At 42.4% G+C, this 27,908-nt stretch overlaps 1 protein-coding gene across 1 annotated transcript in view; it reads right to left on the bottom strand.

The window, feature by feature from the left end:
* Positions 1 to 863: 863 nt before the first annotated feature.
* Positions 864 to 27,908, bottom strand: part of Mapk1ip1l (mitogen-activated protein kinase 1 interacting protein 1 like) — a 29,253-nt gene continuing 2,208 nt past the window's right edge. The window contains exons 2-4 of the mRNA XM_041634117.1: positions 14,085 to 14,107; positions 12,237 to 12,929; positions 864 to 3,496 (exon numbers count right to left, since the gene is read on the bottom strand). Coding sequence (XP_041490051.1) covers positions 3,488 to 3,496; positions 12,237 to 12,929; positions 14,085 to 14,102 — 720 coding nt within the window. The 5' untranslated portion in view covers positions 14,103 to 14,107 and the 3' untranslated portion in view covers positions 864 to 3,487. The remainder of the gene's footprint in view (positions 3,497 to 12,236; positions 12,930 to 14,084; positions 14,108 to 27,908) is intronic.

The raw sequence follows: 27,908 nt of genomic DNA, 5'->3' as shown, positions 1-27,908 counted from the left end.
TATGCACCACCACTACCCAGCTCTTGAAAGAAATTCATATATATATATATGAATATCTATGTACACACACACAGATTAACAAACCAGGGATATGCTTGAACATCAGCATTTGGTAAGCAGAGACAGGAAGATTTTTGTGAGTTCCTCATTTACATTAAAGAGCTCCAAGCTGAAGCTGAGCGGTGGTGGCGCACACCTTTAATCCCAGCACTTAGGAGACAGAGGCAGGTGGATCTGTGGGAGTTAGAGGCCAGCCTGGTCTGCAAAGCAAGTGCCAGAACTGTTATACAGAGAAACACTGTCTTGGGGGGAAAGGAAAAGGGGGTAAGGAGATGCGGGGCAAGGGGGTGGGGAAAAAGCTCCAGGCTAGCCAAAGTTATAAAGTGAGACCCTAACAAAAAAGAAAAAGATCCAATGCCCCAGATCTGTTATCTTGTCAGCTACTCTTAATTACGTTTTATCAGGTGCCTGGTATGGGTGTGGCCAACTCTCCAGCACGGAGCCCATCACAGATGTGCACAGGGGATGGACTCAGTCCTCAGGCTACAGGTGTGCACACAATCCCAGTCCCCGTCACTATTACCCATCTTGTTTGGGCAGAATTCTGAAGATAAAGGGTGACATTTGCTCCTCTAAGATTGGTCTTCCCTAGGGCACCACTGCTCTCAGCAGCTCCTTTTGTTAGGCTTTCACATCTCTAAAAGACAGTGTGAGGTGCATCGTGTTTTCTAGAACATTCTGCTGCCTGCCCTCTCACCCTCTACTGGCAGTACGATGAACAGAGGCGGGAGTCCTTGGATAAAGAGGTGCACACGGTACACCTAAGACCTCAGCGTCAGAAACACTACTCTTGCACACACCTCGCTGTTTTTGCTGTATTTATTTAGACATTGTCAACCCACATCTACAAATTGTCATTTGAACCAACCACTTATTGACAAATTGTTTTTTTTTAGTTGACCAGTCCTGGCCCAGCATGGACTGTCCTGAAAACAGTATTATTCTTTTCTTGGGTTAAAACAAAAACATAAAACCTTTTCCAGATTCTTTTCCTCATTTGGCTACCTTTTGTTTTTTTATTTAATTTTGCTTTTCCTGTTTCTATCTAGAACCCAGAAATACTCTATCCTGAGGGCAACAGCAGAAATGTTCAGAAAAAAATAAAAATTAACAGAAAATTCTGCTTTCCCTTTGAAGTCTGCTCTTCCATTAGACAATAATAAATTCATTAAGTTCCCATTATCAGTCAGAAAGTCCATAAAGCAGCGGTTAAAATGGAAGTGCCGGCCATTGCACACCATGTGGGATGGACCATTAGATTCTCTTAACGACACTCCCCAAAACATCATCATCAACACAACACACCAGTTGATGAACTTGGCAGCTGATAATTATTGGCTTAAAATTTCATAGGTAGGCAGGGCAGTGACGGTATATTCCAGGGCCCAGGTGCCTAGACTGGCAGGGCGGGCTCCAGACCCAAGAAGCCCTGGGAGAAGAATCAGAAATTGTTTTGTGATTAAGCTTAATCCAATTATTATACCCAGTTCTGCCAAAATAACAAAACGTTCCTTTCAAAATTGCATTACACTCTAAGGACAGATTTCCCGCTCAGCCAGAGCTCTAGAAAACTGTTGGCACCGAATGCACCTAAAGGTTATGAGGCTTTAATGCAGAAGATATCTTTGGTGAATCAATGTTTGAACCCACCTGGCAAAACTAGGGACATTTGAGGTTACCAGTCACTGCCACGGCACCCCTGCACACCCAGCACACGCTCAATGTGCTTCACCAGCTTTGCTGTGTGAAGCCAAAGACTCTAAAATCTGACCCAAAGCTGGACAAACCTGGAGCAGCAGAGCAGACGAAGGGAAGGTCCACACTGAGAAGCTAAAGCCCGCAACTACATCTGACAATCAGGAGCTCAGGCTGGGGCCGCGACCTCCCCATTATAAGGTTTTGAACCCACTAGGAGGCAAATACAGCATCTCTTTTCTTTCTCCCCAAGATAAGATTTCCCTGTGTAACTGTGGCTGTCCTGAAACTTCCTTTGTAGACCTGGCTGGCCTCAAACTCACAGAGATCCGCTTGCCTCTGCCTCCCGAATGTTCCATCACCTCTGTGAACCCTGTAAGTTGAGATGGATGAGGGTCTGTCATACATGTGGGACTGACTGCTCACAGGCCTTGTAGCTACTGGGAGAGCTGCAGAGCAGACTGCCTTGCAGACTCACAGCATGTACCGGTACAAGAAATGTCCTTTAGAAAGGAAGAGGTGTGCAGTCATGCACACAGAGCTAGATGGTTATGTATCTGCCCGAGCCACCTGCCAAGCTCAGCGTCCTACACCTGGTCTATTCAGAGGTCTAACCATGGCTTTGCCAACTCAAGAGTTTTCCCTTTCAGTTGTCTGGTACATTGAGGCCAAGAAACATGTATTACATGTGTGGAATCCTGCAATGACTCAAACCGGTTGTGGTTCAGTCACTGCAAGAATGTCATTTAGAATTTAGAGCACTTTCCACCTTAAAAAAAAAAAATGGCATAAATGACCTTTATTTAGTCCCACCAGTAACCAGAACTGATAAGGAAATAACATGTTAAAAATGAACCACCTTTTGTAAATGCTTCCTAAGGAAAAAGGATTCATGGGTTCCACATTGTCATGAGGATCTTCCATCTCTGTGTAAGCCCCAGCAGTCACTAGTGAGAGGAAAGCTCCCAGCTTCACCTGCTGGCTTGGATGGCGGCTGGATTATGAGGTCCTGCAGTGATGGTCCAGCAGCTCCCTTCCTCATCTCCCTGCTGTCTTGTCCTGAGGCTGGGTTCAGAACACAGCAGTCTGACTCTATTAAACCCTAACTTGCCTAAGTACATTTGGCACCAACATTTTCCTAGAGCTGTCAGAGCAAGAAACCTGTCCTTGGAGCATGCTTTTGTGATAGGAACATTATCTTATTTTGACAGAACAGAGTATAATGTTGGCTTAAACTTAGTAAACACATACACAATACATTTATGTAGCTAAAATATTAACAAGAGGCCCTGGTTTGTGTAGCTAGAGGACCTCAAAATGTTGAGTCATGTTTCAATTAAGCGATTGTTTTCAGTTATATAGGTATGAGGTGGGGATGATTATAAAAAAATATTTGAATTACTTTGCCAATTAAGTTACATATTCTAACAATAATCCACTTCATTTTAGATTCTGAGGGTATAGTTATATTTTAAACAAACATTATCAAAAGTTATTCACTGTACATAACCACATTAACCACACTTAAATGATTTGCTTTTACATTTTTATCTGATTGTACCCACAAAACGTTCTACATATCCAAACACATGAAGCAGGAACTGTCTGAGGTACAAAAGTTCATTCATGAGCGCCCTTTACCAACAGGGAAGCAGCCATTTGTATATACGCCTTCATGTGCATGTCCATGTACTTCAAAGAGCAACGCGCCACCTCTTCAGCCACTGCCAACTTAATGGTACTGCAACAGAAAAGGAGAAAAAAATCAACTTCTAGAATTGTGGGCGTGTCTCTGTGAAAACAATAACCAGCTGAATAGAACTGCTGGAACAGTCCAAGTAACCAAGAGTTTTGTGACCTCAATTTCTTCCTAACATAGACTTGTTCTTAGACTGTCTTTGTGTCTCTCCCAAAGGCACCCCACAGAAGTGAGTTTACTTCTGATCATTCATCACAATTGGCTATTGCTGTTTATATGCTTCTAAGGAAAAACATGTTTTTGCTGTGTTCAGTGTGCCCCGTCATGCGAGGTTTGCACCTGTGTCTGGACACTTTATTCATGTGAATTCTCTTGACTACAAGAGTATAAGATGTCTGTGAGGCTCTAAATAAAGTAGTTATTGCATGAGACTTTAGTCCACATCTATGGGCTCCACCCTCCCAGGTCCCACGGCCTCTAGAGCAGTGACAAGCGCCTCCCAAAACAGGGGCCTGAAGTTGCTACAAGATTAGAGAGTGGGATGCTCACAGGAGGTGAGATAACAGGACAGAAATCAGGGCAGGCTCTGCCTGAAGTAGAGCTTGCACATCACTTAAAGAAAGGAGGGGGCACAGTATGAGAATCCTAACTGTTAGGTTGCTGGCAGGAGTCCCTGGTCTCCAGAAGGAGCTTTAGGGGAAGGAGTACTGACCAGAGTCCCAAGAATAATGAGTAAGGTACACAAACAAGGGGAAAATCCCTGTCCAAGTCTGGGTCACCTGGGGAATTAATTCAGAGTGTCATCAAGATACTTAAGGAAGATAAGGAGAGTATTAATCATGAGGAAGAGAAGGGTAATTCCTTGAATGAATGTAAGGCGGGTGATTAAACCTTAAAATTGGTAAAAGGGGCAAAAAAGCAGATTTTCCTCATTCAGGCAAAATCAAAATTAAAAACAACAGTGCCACCCACAACCATGCTTGTGATGACCCCGCAGCTCCCTCAAGGAAGCCTCATTTAGATGCACTACCCTGAAGCACAGGGTGAGAAATCAGATCATTATTGTAATCTTATTCCATTTCCTGATAAGGATTTAGGAGAGACTACAGACAAGCTAGGGCAGAGCGGGGAAACAATTCATTTTCAGTTCCTCCCCAGCCTCGTGAGGTGAGTTGATATTTCCAATGCAGTCTCAGCAAAATCAAAATGGTTATCAGGGATTAGACATGGGTTTTAAAGAGGCTTGAACTGCCTAAGAACTCACTGTTCCATATTGCTATGAATATTTTTTGGTTAGAGAATTAATGCACAAGGTTGTTGTATGATTTTCACATGATTGCTAAAATGCTTCTAGAACTTCCCTATTTCTTCAATGACAAATGTGGCTTACAGAGGAAGCCCACGAAGAAGTTTAGCAACCAGGACTGAGGGATGAGTTGGGAAACATCTCATATGAAATGCTGATAGGGGCTGGCGCATGAGGATCAACAGATCAGCTGCTCTCCCACAGTACAGATGAAGCTATGGCTGCTTGGATGAAAACTAATAGGCGATCTGACTCTCTCTCTGTGTGTGTGTGTGTGTGTGTGTGTGTGTGTGTGTGTGTGTGTGGTGTGTGTGTATAAAATCATGTAAGATCCCTCTGAGCCTTATGCTGATTTCATAGGGAGACTCAAAGATGCCACTGAGAAACAATTAAAGGGAGACAGGTTCAAGGTTATTATTAAATGGATGGCTTTTGATAATGCCTGTGAAGATCACCAAGGAATAATTAGACCTCAGAGAGAGATAGGAAATATCATGGACTTTCTCAAGTTCAGAGAAATGTGGGGACTTCCACACAGAGCAAATTAGCTGCTTTTGAAAGCCATGTTCTTCAAAAGATCTCGGCCAGGTGTTTCAAGTATAACTGACCTGGCTACTTAAAGAATCAATGATAAACCAGCACTGGACTTAAACATAAAAGGAAAAACTTTTACATGATCAACTGTTTCTGGAGCTGACTGATGTCTCTACTATAATCATAGGAAAACGGCCCTCCAAATGGCCTGTGGAGGTAAAGTCAACCCCACAGGACTGAAAACTATGACCTCTAGCAAGATTAAACCAAGTGGCACAAAATTAAAATGTTTAAGTACAGAAGGCATAATAGTAGTCCCCCAGCCTATGTTATGCTGTTCCCACTACTCTGCAAGCTAATGAGACCCAGACTCTCAGGCCTCTTCACAGGAGCAACGGCTAATGCAAGGAACAGGAGAGCAGAGAGGAAAGGTGATGTGGGAGTGATTTCTTATTAATAAAGAAACTGCCTAGACCCATTTGATAGGCCAACCCTTAGGTAGGCGGAGTAAACAGAACGGAATGCTGGGAGAAAGAAGCTGAGTCAGGGAGTCGCCATGGTTCTCCCACTCCAGACAGACACAGGTTAAGATCATTCCTGGTAAGCCAGCTTGTGGGCTACACAGATTAATAGAAATGGGTTAGATCCATATGTAAAAGCTAGCCAATAAGAAACTGAAACTAATGGGTCAGGCAGTGTTTAAAAGAATACAGTTTCCGTGTAATTATTTCGGGTAAAGCTAGCCGGGTGGCGGGACACAGCCCGCTGCTCCGTAATACAACAGAGTGGCGCCCAACGTGGGGCTAAACCCACTTAAAAACCTGAGAAGGCTTAAAAATAAGGAAAAGATAGCTTTTTGCTGTTTGTGGGTGGCATGCCACAGAGAGAAATTGTCCTGATTCAGCAGCAGGAAAAAACTGGCTGTTTTAAAATGCCGGCTTTCTGGGCTGTGCCGCCATTAAGATCTCTGTCTGGCTCCTGTGGGAGACAGAGCTTTTAAATGGAGCATTTGGAGTAAAGCTCTATGGCTTGCTTGATGGCAATGTGGACTGCTGTGTGCCTGGAACTGTGTGTGGCTCAGGGGCACCAAATGGCTCTGAGGCAGGAGCGGCTTGGCTCAGCTCTGCCATGCTGAACTGTGCTGGTCTCAGGCAGGAACTACCGTAATTACCATAAAAACAGCGCATTTAAGGTTTCAACTGGGCAGGACACAGGCGGTACCGTATTACCTGTACATGGTGCAACTTAAGTTTTTAAGAAGTGCTTAACATTTTAAGAAATGCTCCTGGATAGTAAAAATATTACAGATTCACAATAAAACAGATTCAGACATAACAGACCTCAGTGGATCACAGTGTTGGATGAATGTACATAGGCTTGAGAGAGAGAAGAATAAGAATATAGAGAATAAAGTAAATGTCTTAAAAAAAGGGTAAAGTCTTTAAAGAGACAGAGTACAGATAGTTAAGAGATTAAAAGAAATAAAGAAAAATAAGCCACGTAAAAATGGAAAATTCACAGAGAGTCTGGATTATGTACATTGTGTTTTCTTTAAAATTTTTGACTGTAAAGGAGCTAAGTACAGACAGACATTTCATTACATGGGCTGCCAAGCTAAACCAGAATGGATATAAAGGTATTACGATTTCAAAATTTGGGTCTAAGGATATGATACTTTGGAAAGGGTCTTCTTTTGTTTTCACAGAGGACCAGACCCTGTGGATTTCTTCTATCCCAATTTGGTATGATAGACCACGACCTCCCGAAAAGTTGCTGTGAACATCTTCACAAAATTACTTCACTCAACTGCCAACTGACATGAACCTGACACACAGATTACACCCTAAACGATCTGATTAACAGCGCCCCCATTCAGCAGAAAGCAGTTTGGAGAGAAAAACTGCGCCCATGTTCCCAAAATATTGTTTATAAATGTTCTTTTACATTTAAAGGGGGATATGATATAGGTATGAATAATTTGCATTGGTATGGATTTTAAGGTCAATTTTGTTATATGTATATGTATTTTTGATCTTGAATAAGGTGTGATTGTGTAGTTCATTTTTAAAATGTAATGTATAATTAGGAAATATAGGTTGTTGATGGATAATCATAATAGTCAAGTTTGTAGTCATGTTACTTAGATTTTCTAGATATATAGAGATATATTTCAGATAGGCATTCTTCATATCTCTCAAAGGCTACAGAATATGGCATTTACAATATTTTAATAACTTAGGACTTTTCATGACAATGAGACACGTCTGCTCCTGGCAGCACCAATCTACTTCGAGAGAAAGATGGGCATCAAAGAGGATCCTTATGGAGTTTGATAGCCATTTGGGCAAGAAACTGCTCTTGCCTAGACTGTTGCATAAAATGGACACAGAGAACCCGCAGAGAGAGGACTGCTGAACTTGCCTAAAGGTGAGATGGTCTTTCGGGGTTCATGACTCATGAAAGAGTCTGCGAGACATTCTACAGGACACAACAGATAATGACTAAACTGTCTTTGGAATTTCCTGCTTCATGAAAATGTCTGCTGGATACTTTGGGCCTGAAGGCTGAAGATGGATGCCCCAACCGTACAAAAGAACTTTGGGTGACTGTCCAGGCAGCGAGATGTCTCTGTCATTTCTAGAGTTTTCTTATTTCTTGTTTACTTAGGTAGTATTATATCCTTCTGGAGACTTTGATGGAGTTGAAGAATGAATAGGTAGTTATAGTTTTCCTTAGTTATGATAAAAGATAAAATAGATATAAATATTGTAACTGTAATTCTTGCTTGATAACTGTTTTGCTATATGTAATTTTACTATGTTAAAGTTAAAGCCTTTCTTTTTTGTTTAAACAGAAAAAGGGGAAATGATGTGGGAGTGATTTCTTATTAATAAAGAAACTGCCTAGACCCATTTGATAGGCCAACCCTTAGGTAGGCGGAGTAAACAGAACGGAATGCTGGGAGAAAGAAGCTGAGTCAGGGAGTCGCCATGGTTCTCCCACTCCAGACAGACACAGGTTAAGATCATTCCTGGTAAGCCAGCTTGTGGGCTACACAGATTAATAGAAATGGGTTAGATCCATATGTAAAAGCTAGCCAATAAGAAACTGAAACTAATGGGTCAGGCAGTGTTTAAAAGAATACAGTTTCCGTGTAATTATTTCGGGTAAAGCTAGCCGGGTGGCGGGACACAGCCCGCTGCTCCGTAATACAACAGAAAGGCACTGGGCCGAGTGATGGGGATGCCTGAATCTACTGGACCACAGGGGTCACTGTAAACACAACACCTCTCGAAACAACATGGCAATTCAGTAAGTCTGCCTGGACACCTCAATGGCCTTTTTAAAGAAAAGTTACAGACTCTTCACCAGTCAGAGAATACTTGGAGAATGGATACACTGAATCCTTTTTCTGCCAGAAAGCTCTTTAACTTCAGTTTTCCTGGCACTACCAGATCCTTCCTTGCAAAGCACATTTTCCTGTGACGCAGTAATTATGCAATTTTCTTCTGCTTTAAATTGCCAGTCACTGGGCACTATGATCACGGCTGCGATTTCCCCACTCCAATCTTTATCAATAACTCTGTATAAACTATGCTTCCTTTCATGAAGAACTACTGCCACATAGGTCCCCAATAGCCCATAAAGGACACAGAAGGAGAATGGCAATCTCTTTAGGGCAAAGAAAAGCATAGCAGCTTTTATGAGTAGCAGCTTCTACTGAAAAGACAGATTGATTACCACATGAAGCTGGCACAAGTGTTACTGGCTTGCTATTTTAATCCTCTAATTTTGCCTGAAGGGGGCCCTTAATCTGTTTCCCTGTTGTTGACTGGTATTGTCATTGTTCCTAGACAGTGTATTTCTGTCCTTATCAAATTTAGGTCAGCATTCCTTGGCCCCATGTTTTCCTTTATTGTGTTTAGGACATAAGCCAGGAGCGCCTTGATTCTGAGTATTGCTTTAAGGGCAGTTTGTACTGCCTCTCCAGAACAGGTCCATCAGCACTCACTATGTGCGAATGCTAGCAGACTTCATGTGCAGCGGGACACCCCATGCAGGCCCGTGTGACAAATGTGTGCCTCCTTACACTGCCATGGTCATACACTTGGAGTGAATCTCAGAGGTGAAAAGTGAATTATGGCAATGGATGTCCCTCACTTTGCTCTCGTGCCTCCGGTGTGGCACCTGCATGCTTGCATTGACAGATATTCTACATTTTTCCAGGCTGTACCTAAGCTTCAGAGAAGGCTTCTGTAGGATGCAGTGCTTACAAAATTGACAATGAATCAGTCTACAGTAATAAACCAAATTAACCATAAGGAATGAATATTAATCATATTACAGGCATTCTTTTTAAATCTCAAGGCCAGAGCATAAATGAAAGCAAACATAGAACATTAAGACAATTATTAAAAAAAAGAAAACAAGAGGAGCATCATATTCTTGCGCTTTCCTTATTTACTTCTAATTGTTTGTTTTTTTTTGTTTTTCGAGACAGGGTTTCTCTGTAGCTTTGGAGCCTGTCCTGGAAGCAGCTCTGTAGACCAGGCTGGCCTCTAACTCACAGAGATCCACCTGCCTCTGCCTCCCGAGTGCTGGGATTAAAGGTGTGCGCCACCATCGCCTGGCTTATTTGCATCTAATTTTTTAAAATTTACCCCAGAACATTCTACATTCTAAATTTTTAAAAATTTACCTACAGAACATTCTAAACTGCCTTTAGATGGGCCTGTGTGGCTTATACAATTTGAGACTTGGAAGCCTGGCTGGCTGAAAAACATCAGGAATGGGTAAGAGTCTGTCATTGCAGATGGATCCAAGTGAAACCTTGTGAATCCAGCCTTGGGGCATCAAAGATGAGGGCAGAGGGCCTCCAGCTAGACACCAATACATCAGAAGTCAAGTGCGCCCACCTGGGCCACGTTAAGGCCCCTTGCACCATGGGAGAGGTTATTCTACAAAACACACAGAGCTCCATGTTGTCTGGGAATTTCTTCCTGGTGATGCTAGCTGCTTTGACCTGGGCATCATCTATGATGAGTGCCTCTGAGCACATGTATTGGTTTTATGTTTATCATTCTCCTTTCCCCCAACATGTAGACTGGACAGATCCAGCTACTGTTATCTTTGCTAATGACTCTGAGTTTGCGCCTGGACCACAGGACAGAAACAGACTCATTCATTCATCTGATGAACTGCATTTAAGTTTTCCTAGGAACTTAAATCACTTTCTATTTGCATAGGACACCGTAACATTTGTGTTCCCATTGAAGTTCTACAAAATAACAGAACTACTAATTGTATGAGTCTCTTTTCAAGGTATTTTCTGGATTTTTCTGATCAACATAACATAACCAACAGTACTGGCCATGGTATGGATGCCTGTTCTTGGTGGCAGAGTATTACAGGCAATGCTTTTCACTGCTTAATATGAATATATTTGCAATTTGTTGGTTTATAGAACACTCATGCATCAAATGACAATTAGATTTATCTACGACATCGCAAAACAAAAGCACTCTGGATATGCCTCTATGGGAAAACACGCTTTTGCTGCGTGCAGCTCACTTACACACGTGGCTGGCTGCTGTATGCAGACTGCCCACCACATGTGCCACTTGTCCCCCGCATGAGGTCTGTCTGCATGCAGTGGTAACAAGTGACAATCTGTAGGACTCAGCAGCAGTTCACACTGAGGAGGCCAGCCCTCAGTAGTTTATTTAAGGCATATTTAAGTAGAGCACAATTTAGTGAAAACTTTCCTGGTGAAAAATAACTCAAGCCCATGTACAAAATGAGACTTAAGACAGGAGCACATAGAAACACTCTGGCATAAAGATGGATTCTATAGATTGACAAGTTCACAGTAAGGATCCAGTGTGGTCTTGGCCACACAGTGCAAAGGTCACCAGGCTATTAACCACATCTGCTCCCAGTCTTCTGGACAGGAAACAGGTTCTACATCTCCTCCTCAGAAGAGACAGCCCTGTGTGTTTAACATGTAACATTCCTGGTTCCCCTAGTGCTTATCTAAGAGCACAAGGACCTCTGTGCCCCACACAGATAATTAACATGTATAGTTATTAACTCTTTGTGGCTTAAAATAAACTTACTGTGTAATAAATCCAAACACCAAGTTATGTTATTTGCTGTGCCATACTTGGCAAGAAAAAAAAATGGGGGGAAAATATATAGCCAGAAATTACACTAATGAGATTTTGGAGGACATTTTAGTAAGACTGTTTCTCGTCACAATTAAGACAGGGATTTAACGACTCTACAGAGAGATGTGCTTAGTTTAGCTATCTGGTGGTTAGAGTTAACAGGTTGCTTTACAAGAATAGTGGCATAGTGCCAGGCTCAAAATTACCAGGGGTGGGGGGCAGACAGAGGTTGTGCACTCCTTTAATCCCAGCACTTAGAAGGCAGAGGCAGGAGGATCTGTGACTTTAAGGCCAGCCTGGTCTACAGAGTGAATCCAAAAAGGCCAAAACCAACAAAAACCCAGGGAGAACTGTGCGAGATGGGCAATGTCTGTTATATGCTCATTGACCATGTTCCCAGCACCAATCCACATAGGCCTCTCCTCACGCTGCCGTTAAGTGGAATTGTAAATCAGCCCCCCCCAACCCCGGTCCCCCAACACAGTCCATGATATGCATCTTAGTCATCTGAGGGTGCTAAGAGCACTCTGCATATCCTAACAGTCTTAGTATATGTGCTGCCGAAGCGAGCACTATCCTAACAGTCTTTAGGGATCTTTGATACCTTCCCTTTCTATTTTTAATGGCAGGAATACTTCTGTTCTTTAAAATGCTGCACCAGAACCTCAAATTTACTCAATTTATAGATTCATGACTATTTAAGTTTAGAAGTTCTCCAATGCTCCAGTGTATCAATGTGACTTTGACTATTGTCAATAACAAGCTGAACACTTACGTGGGGGCCACCAGGCATTGGTGGAGCACCAGAAGGTCCAGAAGGCACTTGGTAGGGATTATTTGGAGTAGGATGGGGTCCTGGTGTGGGATACGATCCTGCAGGGCCAGGATACGGTGCTGGTGGTCCCCAGGCTCCTGGTGGCACAGTGCCCCATGGAACAGGCGGTGCTCCTGACATTGGAGGTGGAGCAGTGGGGTATGGCCCTGGAGGTCGATATGGCATATTAGGGTGCTGCCCCCCAATTCCTGGTGCCCAAGGTCCAGAAGACATAGATCCCCATGGACCTAAAGTACCAGCTGGATCTGTGGGTGCACCATATGGCCTAGGTAGCTCTGGAAGGGGCATATTTGGCGTAGCATATGGCCCTGTTGGGCCAGGGCCTGGCACAGCAGGGGCTGAATAAGGACCACTAGGTGGGGGGCATGATGGTCCAGAAGGAGGAAAGGGTGCTGGGGGTCCGGCTGGTGGTCCAGTTGGAGGCATAGACGGATACATTCCTGTTGGCGCTGGTCCGAAAGGCACAGGAGAGGGCGCTGCACCGCTTGGCGGGAGTCCAGAGGGCACAGCAGGTAGAGCACTTGGGTTACTCCAAGGGTTGGAGCCTGGCCAGACTTGAGGAGATTGGCCGGCTTTTGCATTGCTCACAGCAGACGTTTTGGCAGACGATGGTTCAGGCAGCGCATCTGCCAACTGTAACACAAAACAGGTATGTCATATCTGTCCTATCCAGGGGCAAGTCAAACATGATGAAAATCCCATGCAAACTGGACACAGTAGCTGGGGATTAGTGGCACCTTCAAAGACTAAACTACTCACCGGAGAAGCTTGAGGTATCTTGAACATTAACCTCACAGTGCAAACTCTCCAAAGCTCAATTCTTCTAACTACAGCAGCTCTACTGTGTTTTATTTCCAAGCAGCGGGAACAGGATAGGATCGATCTCTACACTCAACTCTTGACCTTTACTTTCTTAGTTTCAAAAACAGTTTTAGTGTTAAGTTCAGCATTAAATGAGGCAATTTATATAACACTGTAAATACAGTCAAAACAAAATACATTATTTTTAAGACAAGGTTTCATGTAGCCTAGGCGGACCCTGAACTTAATTTTATGTATGTGTGGTGTGCATGTTGCATGGGTTCTCAACCGACACAGTTGTAGTCAGCTGAGAAAAGTAAACTCCAACTGAGGAAATGCTTCTATCAGATGGGCCTGTACGCAAAAGTATTGATTAATGTCCATCATGGGAGGTACCATCCCTGGGAAATAAAACAAAGGAAGTTGAATGTGACTCAAAAAAGCGAGCCAGTGTTTCTCCATGGCTTATGTTCCAGTTCCTGCCTTGGCTTCCCTTCACAATGCACTATGAGCTGTCAGATGAGAGCAGGCTTCTCCATCCAAGGTGCTTTTGGTCATACTCTTATCACAGCAACATGAAAGTAAACTTGCCTTCATTAGTTTATACACATAACATGCATGCCTGGGGCTGGCAGGCAAAAGGGTGTTAGCCCCTAGCACTGGAGTACCCATGCCATGCACTTACACATAAACATAAATAAAAGGAAATGTGAAAACATAAAAACCAAAACAACACATATGCCTAACAAGTCCAGCAACTGAGCTGTCTTAGTTAGGACCCTGTAGGTTTGTTTATTTTTTAACTTTTTCACTATTTATAAGGAGCTAGGGTCTCAACTGTATAGCTCAGGCTTGCTTGGAACTCAGAACCTTCCTGTCCCAACCTCTCTAGGGCTGAGATTACAAGTATGCATCACCCTCTCTGGAAGGACCTTCCTTAAAACAAAAAATAAAATAAAATAAAAAAGTTAGCAAGGTTCAACTTACCGAAAATTCATCTGACATTTTTCCTAAAAAAAGAAAATGTCAAAATTAGTATTTTTATTTTTACACACACACACACACACACACACACACACACACACACACACAGTTTTTAAAGACAGGATTTCTCTGCGTAACAGCCCTGGCTGTCCTGGAACTAGCTCTTGTAGACGAGGCTGGCCTCAAACTCACAAAGATCCACCTGCCTCTGACTCCTGAGTGCGGGGATTAAAGACGTGTGCCATCACTGCCGGTTATTTTTATATATTTTAAAAGGAATTTGTGTATACATATATTTTACTTACATGGAACCTTTCTCACTTATGTTTTCTTTTACATAGGAAAATTTTTCTAGTAAAACTGAGATAACCATACCAAGTTCCTTCTTGTTAGGACTGCATGAGCTCTCAAACTTCTGGGTTCAAGAGATCCTGCATGGCCAAGAGACCCTTGGTAGAAACTCCTTCAGCCTCACACATGGGCAAGTGCATTCTTTCCAGCTCAGCTTAACTTAATTTACATTCTGACTTGGGGGGGGACAGCAGAGTGGGGTGTACATTATCACAATCCATCACTGCTCGAAATCAGGCAGGAACCAAGGGTTATGAACTGAAGCAGAGGTCACAGACAAATGCTGTTTACTGGCTTGCTCAGCTTTTTAAGATTTTTTTTTAAGATTATAATTAGATCAATTCTCCCTTCCCCGTTCTTCCTCCAAAGCCTCCCTTAAACACTTTCTTGCTCTTTTCATAATCAATTATTGCTGTATATATATATATATGTACATACATATATATTCCTAACCATAACCTGCTCTGTCTGTATAATGCTGACTTTTGTGGTAGCATAGGTTCTTTTAAGCACTGGCACTACAAATATATACTCATTTTTTCTTAAGTCAATGTATAATCAAGAAAAAGCATCAGAAGTGGAATAGGGTCAAACATACAAGTTCGCCTAAATCTAACTGGTACAGCACACTTAGGCTGTAACCTTTAAACTTAAAAAAGAGCACAAACAAAAACAAAACCCTCTGGATATTACTAAACCTTTATAACTTGCTTTAAACCAGACTAACCAGCTTTATAAATTCCAGGCCCAGTGCTGTCCACCTCCTGTGAATGATCTGCCAGCACTGGGCAGGTCACCTACTCTACTGGTCAGCCACACGGTTAGACACGGAATCCAGGGGAAAGTGCCCCAACCAACACTTTGTTATTTTTTATTTTTCCTTGAGACAGGATTTTGTGTGAATCAGGCTGGCCTTGAACTTCTGATCCTCCTGCCACGATGACGTCTCGTTTATGTGGTACCCCCACCCCTACCAATTTCCAAGTTGAAGTGTAATCAACAGTGGATAAAGTGCAAAGGTAGTGCTCACCTTAATCTCTGGCCACTACAAACAAGACACACTTCCATTCCTTTCTGGCTACCTGATCCCTGCTGTCACTTTTTGACCTGTTGGTCACTGACCCTTTGTGACTAGAAGACAACAGGTGTTCTTTTTCTCCTTATTTATTACCTAATCACCATTTTGTTAGATGCCAAGCACACTAGCTGTTATAGGAGACAAAAACTTTCTGGGAAGGTCCCTTTAACTCTCTTAAATGGTATTTATTAATGGTCTTCTGTTATGTAAATTAACCCGTCTTGCAGGCTAAGTCTCAAATGGCAGCAGTGTTTCTCCTGGTCTTCCTGTTCCTTCAGCCTTCTGATGGCAGACTTCACTGTGGCCTTAGAAGTGGTGTTACAGGTCCAGGCCCTGCCAACCACTGTTTTTATGCAGGAACCATAGTGTCAGATGCCAATGGCTCATCTCTTCATCCTGGTCTTCCCAAAGATAGAGCAGATGTACTTTGTGTGCTGGCTTATTTCTATTTTCTTCACCATTTTCCAGGAGGCAGCACAGTGGGCCCCGTCTTTCCCAACCTTGGTGTGTTTAGCCATGTCACCGAAACTAGGCCTAAACCTGTAGAGCTGTCTCTACTTGTGATATCTCAATTTTATGACCAACAAAGACAACCACTTTGAGTATGTTTATGGTTTAATAAGTTTACTATTTCTCAATTCTTTTAAGTAGGGACTCATAACTAACCTAGTCCTTCTCAATTAATAGGGCAAGTTCCCTTTAAAAACAGTGGGCTGTCACTGACACTAGTATTTACTGAAGGCTTACAGCGAACAGGGATGCTCTCTACAGTGCAGATTTTATTATCACCCCAGCTTACAGGTCAGCTTGTTTAAGCAGAGAGGTTCAAACACACGTGTGTGTAGCCTAACTCCAGCTGACCAGGCACTAGATGCGATCTGCTCACAGGTGCAGGGCAGTGCTGATGCGCAAGCCGCTCTCACACCTCACGGGGCACCTCCACTGTAAGCAGACACTTGTGCTAGCTCACACCTCACGGGCACCTCTACACTGTAAGCAGACACTTGTGCTAGCTCACACCTCACGGGCACCTCTACACTGTAAGCAGACACTTGTGCTAGCTCACACCTCACGGGGCACCTCTACACTGTAAGCAGACACTTGTGCTAGCTCACACCTCACAGGGCACCTCTACACTGTAAGCAGACACTTGTGCTAGCTCACACCTCACGGGCACCTCTACACTGTAAGCAGACACTTGTGCTAGCTCACACCTCACGGGCACCTCTACACTGTAAGCAGACACTTGTGCTAGCTCACACCTCACGGGCACCTCTACACTGTAAGCAGACACTTGTGCTAGCTCACACCTCACGGGGCACCTCCACTGTAAGCAGACACTTGTGCTAGCTCACACCTCACGGGGCACCTCTACACTGTAAGCAGACACCTGTGCTAGCTCCATTGTAGTTTCCTCAGATGTTCCTGAATTTCATGGTCAATTTTTTTCAGGAATTTTTTTTTGGGGGGGGGGTGATAAATAAGAACCCAGTATTTTGGTGAGAAATGCCTTAATGTCTATCGATGAACTGGGAGATAGCTGATGTGTTTAAAACATTAGATCTCACCCAAGAGCAAGGTATAGACATATGCTGATATTTACTTTCCTTTTTAGACAGGGTGGCATTGTTTCTAGGCTGGAACTGAATCGGTGCCCGCTCAAGCACTCTGAGTAGCCAGGACCTGCATGTGCTGCCACACCCACTGTGGGGTACCTTTCTTTTTAGGTTCCTAGCTCCTTTTCCTGGGGATATAAATAGTCTCCTTGAACCAGATTCTCTGACTGGTTACCTATATCTGAGCAGAGTACTACTTTTCAAGCTATGACATTAGTGATTACTTTATTCCCGAAAAGTCTTCCAGTTGAATCCATAGTTTCCAGGCAACAATTTTATTGCATTTTCCAATACTAACGGCTCCTTTCTCTTTTGCGACAACCAGGATTCAAATGACAGAAGGTTAAATAGTGACGGCGTACATGGGCCTTGTTTTTAAACATCAGAAGCATTTTCAGGAGCATTAAGTATGATTATTGTTTTTAGTTTGAGATTTGGGGACAAACAAAACAAGAACCTATCTGTAGCGGCGTAAACGAATGCAGACAGAGTGTAAAAATATATATATAGCTTTAATGTAGAAATAGACTTACAGAACCACCGTTCCCGCGGAGACCAGGAAAGCAGAAGCGAGAGCTGGGAGCTTACTCGCCAAATTTATAGGCAGACATTAGCCCGAGGCGAACATGCCCCTTAAGGGGCGGGACTTATCCCTACATCTCCCCTTTTTGTCTAAATAAGACAGAACTAAACCAAATACAACTACATACAATAACAACAAATAATAAATACAACAAACAATATTGAGAACAAAAGCTTTGCTAAACATTCTATCTCAAGAAGTCCAAATAATGTAAAGAGTAACTACAATTATATAATCTTCAACTCAGTCAAAGATCTGAGAAGGGAATAAACACTACTCAACAAATGAGATATATCCAAAATGTGCAACAATTGACAGAGACAACTGACTACCTGGGCAATCACCCAAAGTCTCGTTTGCAACGTTGAGTCAACCAATTTTGGCTAAGGCCTAACATAACTGACATACCATTATTTTTTTTTTTTTTGGTTTTTCGAGACAGGGTTTCTCTGTGGCTTTGGAGCCTGTCCTGGAACTAGCTCTGTAGACCAGGCTGGTCTCGAACTCACAGAGATCCGCCTGCCTCTGCCTCCCGAGTGCTGGGATTAAAGGCGTGCGCCACCACCGCTGACATACCATTATTAAAGGCAAGGAACTTTTCAAAACTATCTTACCCTGTCTTGGCAGGATATGACAGTCCTGTTTTATCCATTGATGCACGCTCTGTATCTCTGTCAGTGGTTGAGGTATGGGCATTTCTTTGCCCAAAGGCCAGTTCTGCCAAATAGAAAGGCTCCAGATGGAGTGTTTTTGGTGCTCAACATTCTCTCGGTGTTGCCAGGAGCAATTGTGTCTCACTATCACGAAACTCTGAGTTAGATTAAAGGCCATTTTCTACAGCTCTTTGAAGAGGTTGAAGATTATCTATCTATACTGAGTATAATCTCTATATATCTAAAGAACCTGATTAGTCTAATAAATAAATAATAAATAAATAAATAAAATAAATGACAAACTTAGATGACAATTAGTCTATATAATTCTCAATATCTATCTAACTTAAAGACTAAGACAATAAACGACTGTGAAACAAATGAGGACAATGACCTCCAAATATAAACAATGTACAAATATACATTGCAGTAGGTAAATATATATCAATACACAAATATTATATAAGTATCTTAATCAGAGGTAGAAATGTACACTGCAATATGGTAAATATATACTATATATATCAATACAATATATGTCAATACATAAAAATGTTTTAAACAGAGGTAGAAACATGCATGCGTACAATAGTCAATATAATTTAACTTTGTATCAATATACAAGAATCTATACCAATATATTTGTCTATTATCCCATCATCCCTTTTTTTTTTTTCAAAATGATCCCTGAGCTTATAAAATTCCTCCCCCAACCCTCAATCATATACTAATTATAATCAACCCCTAAATGATGTCCCTAAACCCAAGGGCAAACTTTACTGGGAGAGGGGACGTCGTTCTCTAGAATTACTTCCAGCTGTCATAGGGGCGACGTTCTTTCTGGGGGATCCTGTGAAAGTAAAATGATGGTTAAATTTCAAGATAATGTCTTTTAAAATTGCAAATAGTCTCTGAGTATTTTCGTGCAGGTCTGGCCAAAATGTTGTATAAGATGTGCACCATTTCAGCTAACCAAGTTGGAACTGTCTTGTGCAGCTGGTACCCAAAGCAGGTCTTGTAGTAGCGCTATCAGTATCATGACGTCATATCAACCAGGTGGAGTTGTTGTTATGGGGCCCCATCTTCTTCCTGGAAACTTCAAATGTCAATTCAGGAAAAACTCATTGTTCATTATGAAAAACTTAAACATTAATCATATAGACATATATAGACATATATATATATATTCAATGAAAGACATGATAGATATATTCAATGAAAAGTATGATAGATATGAAGAAAAGCAAAGATGTTTTCTAAACTCATATTTCTTTCTGTCCCATATCATGGCTCTTGACATGAGACAGAAACTCCAGAAACTCTGGGTTTTTCTCTTACTAACAGGCTTGGAATTGGAGAGGGACTGAGCCAGAGTCCAACTTCAAAACCAGCTTTATAAATTTAGAAATATGGTTTAATATTACTTACACAACCCATTCAGTTTTCTTGATATTTCCTATTGGGCAGGTATTTTTCCATCTGTCAGTATCCAAACATCCAGGGTCCCTTGAATTTCTCAAAGATGAGTGTTTTCCTGTGGAGATAAGAACAGAACCCTGCCCCCATTCTATATGTTTTTCTTACCACCTGTATGAATATCATCGTTGTGGATGAGTTGTCATTTCTCCTTTCCAAGAGGTTTCTCCTCTTCAAATCGAAACTTTATTAATTTTGATGGTATCCACAATTTTTCTTCTCCTGTGGAAACAAGAGCAAAACCCCTTCCCCAACGTAGCACATCTCCTGGCTTCCACTGAGAGGTCAGCACATCTTTGAAATAAATCGGTTGATTTAGTTCAGCAGACTTTTCCATTATCCAATGTCTTTCTGCTGCTGTCGTTCCTTTCTCATTAGCATTAAGAAAATTCAAGGTTAATAAAGCATTATGTAATCTATTTCTGGGGGTATTTTCAGTCCCTTTCTGTTTGTTCAGCATATCCTTTATAGTACGATTTGATCTTTCTATAACTGCCTGACCTGTAGGATTATTTGGTATACCTGTAATGTGTTTTATATTATAATAATCAAAAAAGCGTTTCATTTTCTTAGATACATATGCTGGACCATTATCTGTCTTTATTTGCGCAGGTATACCCATGATGGCCATAACTTCCAATAAATGTGTGATTACTGAATCAGCCTTTTCTGAGCTCAGGGCAGTAGCCCATTGAAAACCTGAATATGTGTCTATGGTGTGGTGTACATATTTTAATTTGCCAAATTCTGCAAAGTGGAACACATCCATCTGCCAGATTTCATTCCTTTGGGTGCCCTTTGGATTAGCCCCTGCAGGCAGTGGCGTTTGGTTATAGAAAGAGCAAGTAGGGCATTTCTTTACAATCTCCTTAGCTTGTTGCCATGTAATTGAAAACTCTTTCTTCAAACCTTTGCTATTAACATGATGTTTTTTATGAAATTCAGAGGCTTGTAGCACACTACCAATCAATAATTGATCAATTTCTGCATTACCTTGTGCTAGAGGACCTGGCAGACCCGTATGGGATCAGATGTGTGTTATGTACATAGGGCAAAGCCTGTTCCTGATCAAATCTTGAACCTGGAGGAACAATGAGGTTAGTTCAGTATCATCAGGTATAAATTCAGCAGTTTCAATATGTAAAATAACTCTTTCTGCGTATTGTGAATCTGTAACTATATTAATAGGTTCTTTAAAATCCCTTAGCACCATAAGAATGGCATATAATTCCGCCTTCTGGACAGAATTATACGGACTTTGTTCCACCTTATCTAAGTCTTCTGATTTGTAACCTGCCTTCCCTGATTTATTGGCATCAGTATAGAATGTACGGGCTCCAGTTATTGGAGCATCATGGACGATTCGAGGAAGAATCCAAGAGGTTCTCTTTATGAAGTTAAGCCGCTTGCTTTTTGGATAGTTGTTATTAATGTCTCCCAAAAAATTAGCACAAGCTCTTTGCCATGGTTCATTATCTTCCCATAATTTCTTTAGTTCATCAGCAGTGAAAGGCACTATAATTTCTGCTGGGTCTATGCCTGCTAGTTGACGAAGTCTCAGCTTGCCTTTTATAATTAACTCAGAGACTTTTTCCACATAAGTTTTCAGTTTCTTACTTGGTTTATGTGGTAAAAAGATCCATTCCAAAATAATATCATCTCTCTGCATTAAAATTCCTGTAGGAGAAATTTTTGATGGTAGTATGACGAGAATACAATCGAGCTCTGGATTCACCCTGTCCACATGTGCCTGTTGTAATTTTTCCTCAATCATTGTCAGTTCCTTTTCTGCTTCAGCTGTTAATTCTCTGGGACTGTTTAAATCTTTATCACCATCCAAGGTTTTGTTCAAATGAATTATTAAATCAGGTGTTATTCCAATAGCTGGTCGTAGACTGGAAATATCTCCTAACAGCCTTTGAAAGTCATTAAGAGTCCGTAGGCGATCTCTCCTAATTTGTGCTTTTTGTGTCTTAATTTTTTGCAAACCTATTTTATAACCTAAATAATTAACAGAATCTCCCTTCTGAATCTTTTCAGGAGCTAATTGCAATCCCCATTTAGGTAAAAGTATCTTTATTTCTTCAAACAGTCTATTCAAGGTATCCATGTTTGAATCAGATAACAAGATGTCGTCCATGTAATGGTATACTATAGATTTGGGAAATTTCTTGCGTATTATTTGCAATGGTTGGTTCACAAAATATTGGCACAGGGAGGGGCTATTTAACATACCCTGGGAGAGGACGGCCCAGTGGTACCTCCTCGAAGGTTGAGAATTGTTATAAGTAGGCACTGTGAAGGCAAATTTTTCTCTATCTTCTTTTTGCAAAGGTATAGTGAAAAAACAATCCTTTAAATCAATAACTATGAGAGGCCATCCTTTTGGTAATAAAGAGGGCAAAGGAATTCCAGATTGCAGAGGGCCCATAGGTTGAATAACCTTGTTGATGGCCCTGAGATCTGTCACCATTCTCCATTTACCTGATTTTTTCTTAACCACAAATACAGGAGAATTCCAAGGGCTGGTAGATTCTTCTATATGTCCAGCATCTAATTGTTCTTGTACCAGCTGTTCTAAAGCCTGTAACTTTTCCTCAGCTAAAGGCCATTGCTTTGTCCATATTGGTTTCTCAGTCAACCATTTTAGAGGCAAGGCTGTTGGTATCTCTGAAGGGACATCAATTGCTTGTTCTTTTACAGCCCGAATGGCCGGTTTTCTCAGTTTGTAATATCTTTTAATATTATTCTCAGAAATATAGGCTCTAGATTTAGCAGGAATGTTAATTTCAGTATTCCATTGTTGTAATAGGTCACGACCCCATAAATTCATTGCGATATTGGCTACATATGGCTTTAATTTTCCTATTTGTCCCTCTGGCCCTATACATTCAACCCATCTCGTGCTCTGCCTTACTCGAGATAGGGTTCCAATTCCCAGGAGCTGAACATTTACATTCTGAAGAGGCCAATACGGATGCCAAGATTCTGGGGTAATGATACTTACATCAGCACCTGTGTCCAGCAGGCCAGTAATAAAAATGCCATTTACACACACTCTCAGTTTAGGTCTTTGATCATTTATAGAAGTTTGCCAAAACACACGTAACTTATCTTTCTGATCATTATTGCTTGTAACAGTAGGCATGGGGCTTCCTAATTGTCCTGATGAGGCACGTTCTCTGCAGAAACTGGATATGACTGAACCATGTTTGCCATGGGGGCCTGTGAGGCCCCCCCTCTCACGTTTCCCGGCTGTATCAGGTTGCCTTGTCTATCTCTTGTAGACCTGCATTCATTCGTCCAATGCCTGCCCTTTCCACATCTTCTACATAAACCTGAAGGCTGAGTCCTCCTATTTCTGTTATTTCTAGAAGATGCATTATTATTATTATTTCTGAAAGATGCATTATTATTATTATTATTATTTCTGAAAATCCGTTGTCTACAATTCCTTTTCATATGACCCATTTTTCCACAATTAAAACATTTGGTATTCTGGTGTCTCCTTTTACCATTGGAAATTGCTTCTTCTACCCATGCTTCAGTGCCATAATCAAATGTATCAACATTGAGTGTATGCAAGACCCATTCTTCCAACGGCGCTGAACTGAGCTTTAAAGGACCCAAAATCCTTTTGCATTCCACATTTGCATTTTCATAAGCCAAAGACTCAATCATTATACGTCTTGCTTCTGGGTCAGATATTCCTATTTGTACAGCCTTAGTTAATCTTTGTAAAAAGTCACTAAAGGGTTCTCTCTGACCCTGTTTAACTCTGACAAATGATTCCATTCTCTGTCCTGGGTCTTGTACCCTGTCCCAAGCCCTTAAGGCTGCTGTAGTACACATGGAGAGTGTGTTTTCATCCAAATTAGCTTGTTCCTGAGGATCGGAAAAGAGCCCTTCACCTAGAATTTGATCTAGGGAAATGTCAATTCCCTTCGCTTTTTCCTGCTGTTCTAAGAGTCTAGCCTCTTGCCTGAATAAGCATTTCCATTTCAATTGCGGTCCACTCTCGAGTACCGCAGAGCTCAGCTGGAGCCAGTCTGAGGGGGTTGCTCTGCTTGTCGTGGCCCAAGATCTTAGCATCTCTTTAACAAAAGAGGCTTGCATCCCAAAAGTCATGACAGCCTGTTTTATTTCCTTGAGATCATTCATACGCACAGGCTCCCATGTATCCTCCTTGATGACCCTAGGGTTTTTGGAACCAATCACCTTCTCTGTTGTTATTACTGGAAAGGCAGGTAGAGCTGTAGGTAGAGCTTTGTGGAAATTGTCCCGGAGAGACTTACCCACAGATGTAGTTAAAATTTGCCTTTCTACCCTTTGCTCTTCCTCATCAGAATTTAGAAATTCCTCAATCTTTTCAATTCTATTCACCATTGCCTTCTGCAATGTCTGAATCTCCTGTCCAGAATTATGTTCCAAAGCCTTCATTGAGGATTCTAAAGTATGAAGTTTGTCCGTTAGCATCTTTGGACATAATTTTTATGGCATAAACCGTGCCTTCTTGTATTGACAATCTTTCCGTCAATCTGTCATAAGCTTTAGACAAAATCCGATTGTCACATTCAGCAGTTTTGATTCTCTCAGTTAATGTTTCATTTCCTACAGAAAGGGACTGAATCTTATGGTCCAGATCAGCTGTTCCCTCTTCCATAGTAATGAATTTCTCCTTAACATCAGCCTGAAGAACTTCAACCTGATTCTTGAGAAGATAGTTATCAGCCTGGAGAACTTCAAACTGATTCTCGAAAAGATTGTTATCAGTCTGGAGAACTTCAACCTGATTCTTGAGAAGATTGTTATCAGCCTGGAGAACTTCAAACTGATTCTTGAGAAGATTGTTGTCATTCTCAATTGTTTTTAAGCGTTCAATCTCTACCTTAAGAATCCTGGATTCGTCTCGTAAAGACTTTATCATATTTCTATTATCAAACCATTTGGTGCCAATGAAAACTACGAATCCCAGAAGGATCCATATATGTGGGGTGATAGACACCTCTTGTAAAATCTCCCACATGGTACAATTAAAAAAATCATTAAATTCTTGAACAGTAATGTGTTCAGACATTTTATTTATAAAAGAAAATTTTTTTACCTGCAATGATCGATTCCTGCCAGTGGTGGTCTCTGTGTTTTTGGAGCCTGTCCTAGAACTAGCTCTTGTAGACCAGGCTGGCCTTGAACTCACAGAGATCCGCCTGTCTCTGCCTCCCAAGTGCTGGGATTGAAGGCGTGCACTACCAAGGCCTGGCAGGCCTCAAACTCAGAGATCTGCCTGCCTCTGCTTCCCAAGTGCTGGGATTAAAGGCGTGCTCTACCACTGCCTGGCTGGCCTCAAACTTGTGATCCTCCTGCCTCTGCCTCCTTCAGCAAATCCGACCGGCGTGGGCCACAACCGGCCAAGTCACTTTGTAACAGACCAAATCTGACACTGTGGCAGCTTTTGTTGCAAAACCGCAAGTACTTGAGCTTCTGCTAATTCAGGCAGTGGGGTTCCGCTGCAAAACTTAGCCAAGGCCGGGCGGTGGTGGCGCACGCCTTTAATCCCAGCACTCGGGAGGCAGAGGCAGGCGGATCTCTGTGAGTTCGAGACCAGCCTGGTCTACAAGAGCTAGTTCCAGGACAGGCTCCAAAACCACAGAGAAACCCTGTCTCGAAAAACCAAAAAAAAAAAAAAAAAAAAAAAAAAAAACTTAGCCAACGCAGGCAGAATGGGCCTGTGTCGCTGAGTGTGTCTCGGACTCGGCACTGGGGCCGGAGTCACGAACTGAAAAACAGCACCCGGGAGGGTGCTGTGTTAGCTAGCGGGCTACCCGCTTGAGTCGGGGGCAAAATAGCCCGACGCTGGACGCCAAAATGTAGCGGCGTAAACGAATGCAGACAGAGTGTAAAAATATATATATAGCTTTAATGTAGAAATAGACTTACAGAACCACCATTCCCGCGGAGACCAGGAAAGCAGAAGCGAGAGCTCGGAGCTTACTCGCCAAATTTATAGGCAGACATTAGCCCGAGGCGAACACGCCCCTTAAGGGGCGGGACTTATCCCTACACCTATCAGCACTAACAACAAAAGCATACTAAAGAAGTTTCTGTTTATACTGTGTTGACACATGGTCCGAGAAGTCACATGCAGCTTCTCCCTGTGACTGGACACTTTTTACTCACGTGAATCCTCTTAATTCTCAGAGTATAAAATGTCTGAGACCCTGAAAAAATGTGAGCTATTGCACGGAGACTTTAGCCCACCTCAAATATGCATTTATTCTTTTCTCATATACTACAGCTCAACCAGTTTCCCTTCCTTCTCCTCCTCCCCTGTTCTCCCAAGATCCACTTCTCTGTTTCCCTTCAGAAAAGAGCAGGCCTCCCAGGGATATCAACCAAATACAGTACAAGAGTCACAGTAAGACGAGGCATCCTCATCCCTGTCAAGGCAACCCAGTAGGAGCTTAAAAGGTTCCCAAAGCAGGCAATACTCATAGATAGCCCCCTGCTCCTACACAACCATATATGCAGAACGCCTAGGTCAGACCCATACAGGCTCCTGATTGTCACTTCAGTCTCTGTGAGCCCCTATGAGCCCTGGTTAGTTTATTCTGTGGGCCATGCTCTTGACCCCTCAGGTTCCTACAACCCCCCCCCCCCCATGGGATTACCCAGCCCTACCTAATGTTTGGCTGCAGTTCACCTCATCTATGGGCTCCATCCTCCCAGGTCCCACGGCCTCTAGAGCAGTGACAAGCGCCTCCCAAAACAGGGGCCTGAAGTCACTACAAGATTAGAGAGTGGGATCCTGAGTGAGGTAAGCCAGACCCAAAAAGAGGAACATGGGATGTACTCACTCATATTTGGTTTCTAGCCATAAATAAAGGACATTGAGCCTACAATTCGTGATCCTAGAGAAGCTAAATAAGGAGAACCCCAAGAAAAACATATAAGTATCCTCCTGAATATTAACCTTCATCAGGCGATGAAAGGAGACAGAGACAGAGACCCACATTGGAGCACCGGAATGAAATCTCAAGGTCCAAATCAGGAGCAGAAGGAGAGAGAGCACGAGCAAGGAACTCAGGACCGCGAGGGGTGCACCCACACACTGAGACAATGGGGATGTTCTATCGGGAACTCACCAAGGCCAGCTGGCCTGGGTCTGAAAAAGCCTGGGATAAAACCGGACTTGCTGAACATAGCAGACAATGAGGACTACTGAGAACTCAAGAACAATGGCAATGGGTTTTTGATCCTACTGCACATACTGGCTTTGGGGGAGCCTAGGCAATTTGGATGCTCACCTTACTAGACCTGGATGGAGGTGGGTGGTCCTTGGACTTCCCACAGGGCAGGGAACCCTGATAGCTCTTTGGGCTGATGAGGGAGGGGGACTTGATTGGGGGAGGGGGAGGGAAATGGAAGGGGGTGGCGGGGAAGAGACAGAAATCTTTAATAAATAAATAAAATAATAAAACAAAACAAAACAAAAAGATTAGAGAGTGGGATGCTCACAGGAGGTGAGGTAACAGGACAGAAACCAGGGCAGGCTCTGCCTGATGTTGAGCTTGCGCATCACTTAAAGAAAGGAGGGGGCACAGTATGAGAATCCTAACTGTTAGGTTGCTGGCAGGAGTCCCTGGTCTCCAGAAGAAGCTTTAGGGGAAGGAGTACTGACCAGAGTCCCAAGAATAATGAGTAAGGTACACAAACAAGGGGAAAATCCCTGTCCAAGTCTGGGTCACCTGGGGAATTAATTCAGAGTGTCATCAAGATACTTAAGGAAGATAAGGAGAGTATTAATCATGAGGAAGAGATGGGTAATTCCTTGAATGAATGTAAGGCGGGTGATTAAACCTTAAAATTGGTAAAAGGGGCAAAAAAAGCAGATTTTCCCCATTCAGGCAAAATCAAAACTAAACAGTGCCACCATAACCATGCTTGTGTGACCCACTCAACACAATAGAATCTATGTTAGCTTTTAATACTGGCTAATTTATCAGATTATATTCAGTTTTACAAGTAACTAAAGAAGCATGGAATGTTCTTGAGCATTTAAAAATGCCGAGT

The sequence above is a fragment of the Microtus oregoni genome, unplaced genomic scaffold (assembly GCF_018167655.1).
Source record: "Microtus oregoni isolate MIOR12 unplaced genomic scaffold, Mior012 000045F_ref0000178, whole genome shotgun sequence".
In the NCBI taxonomy this organism is placed as follows: Eukaryota; Metazoa; Chordata; class Mammalia; order Rodentia; family Cricetidae; genus Microtus; species Microtus oregoni.
Note: the sequence above shows the minus strand (reverse complement) of the source record. Positions and strands in the feature narration are given on the sequence as shown.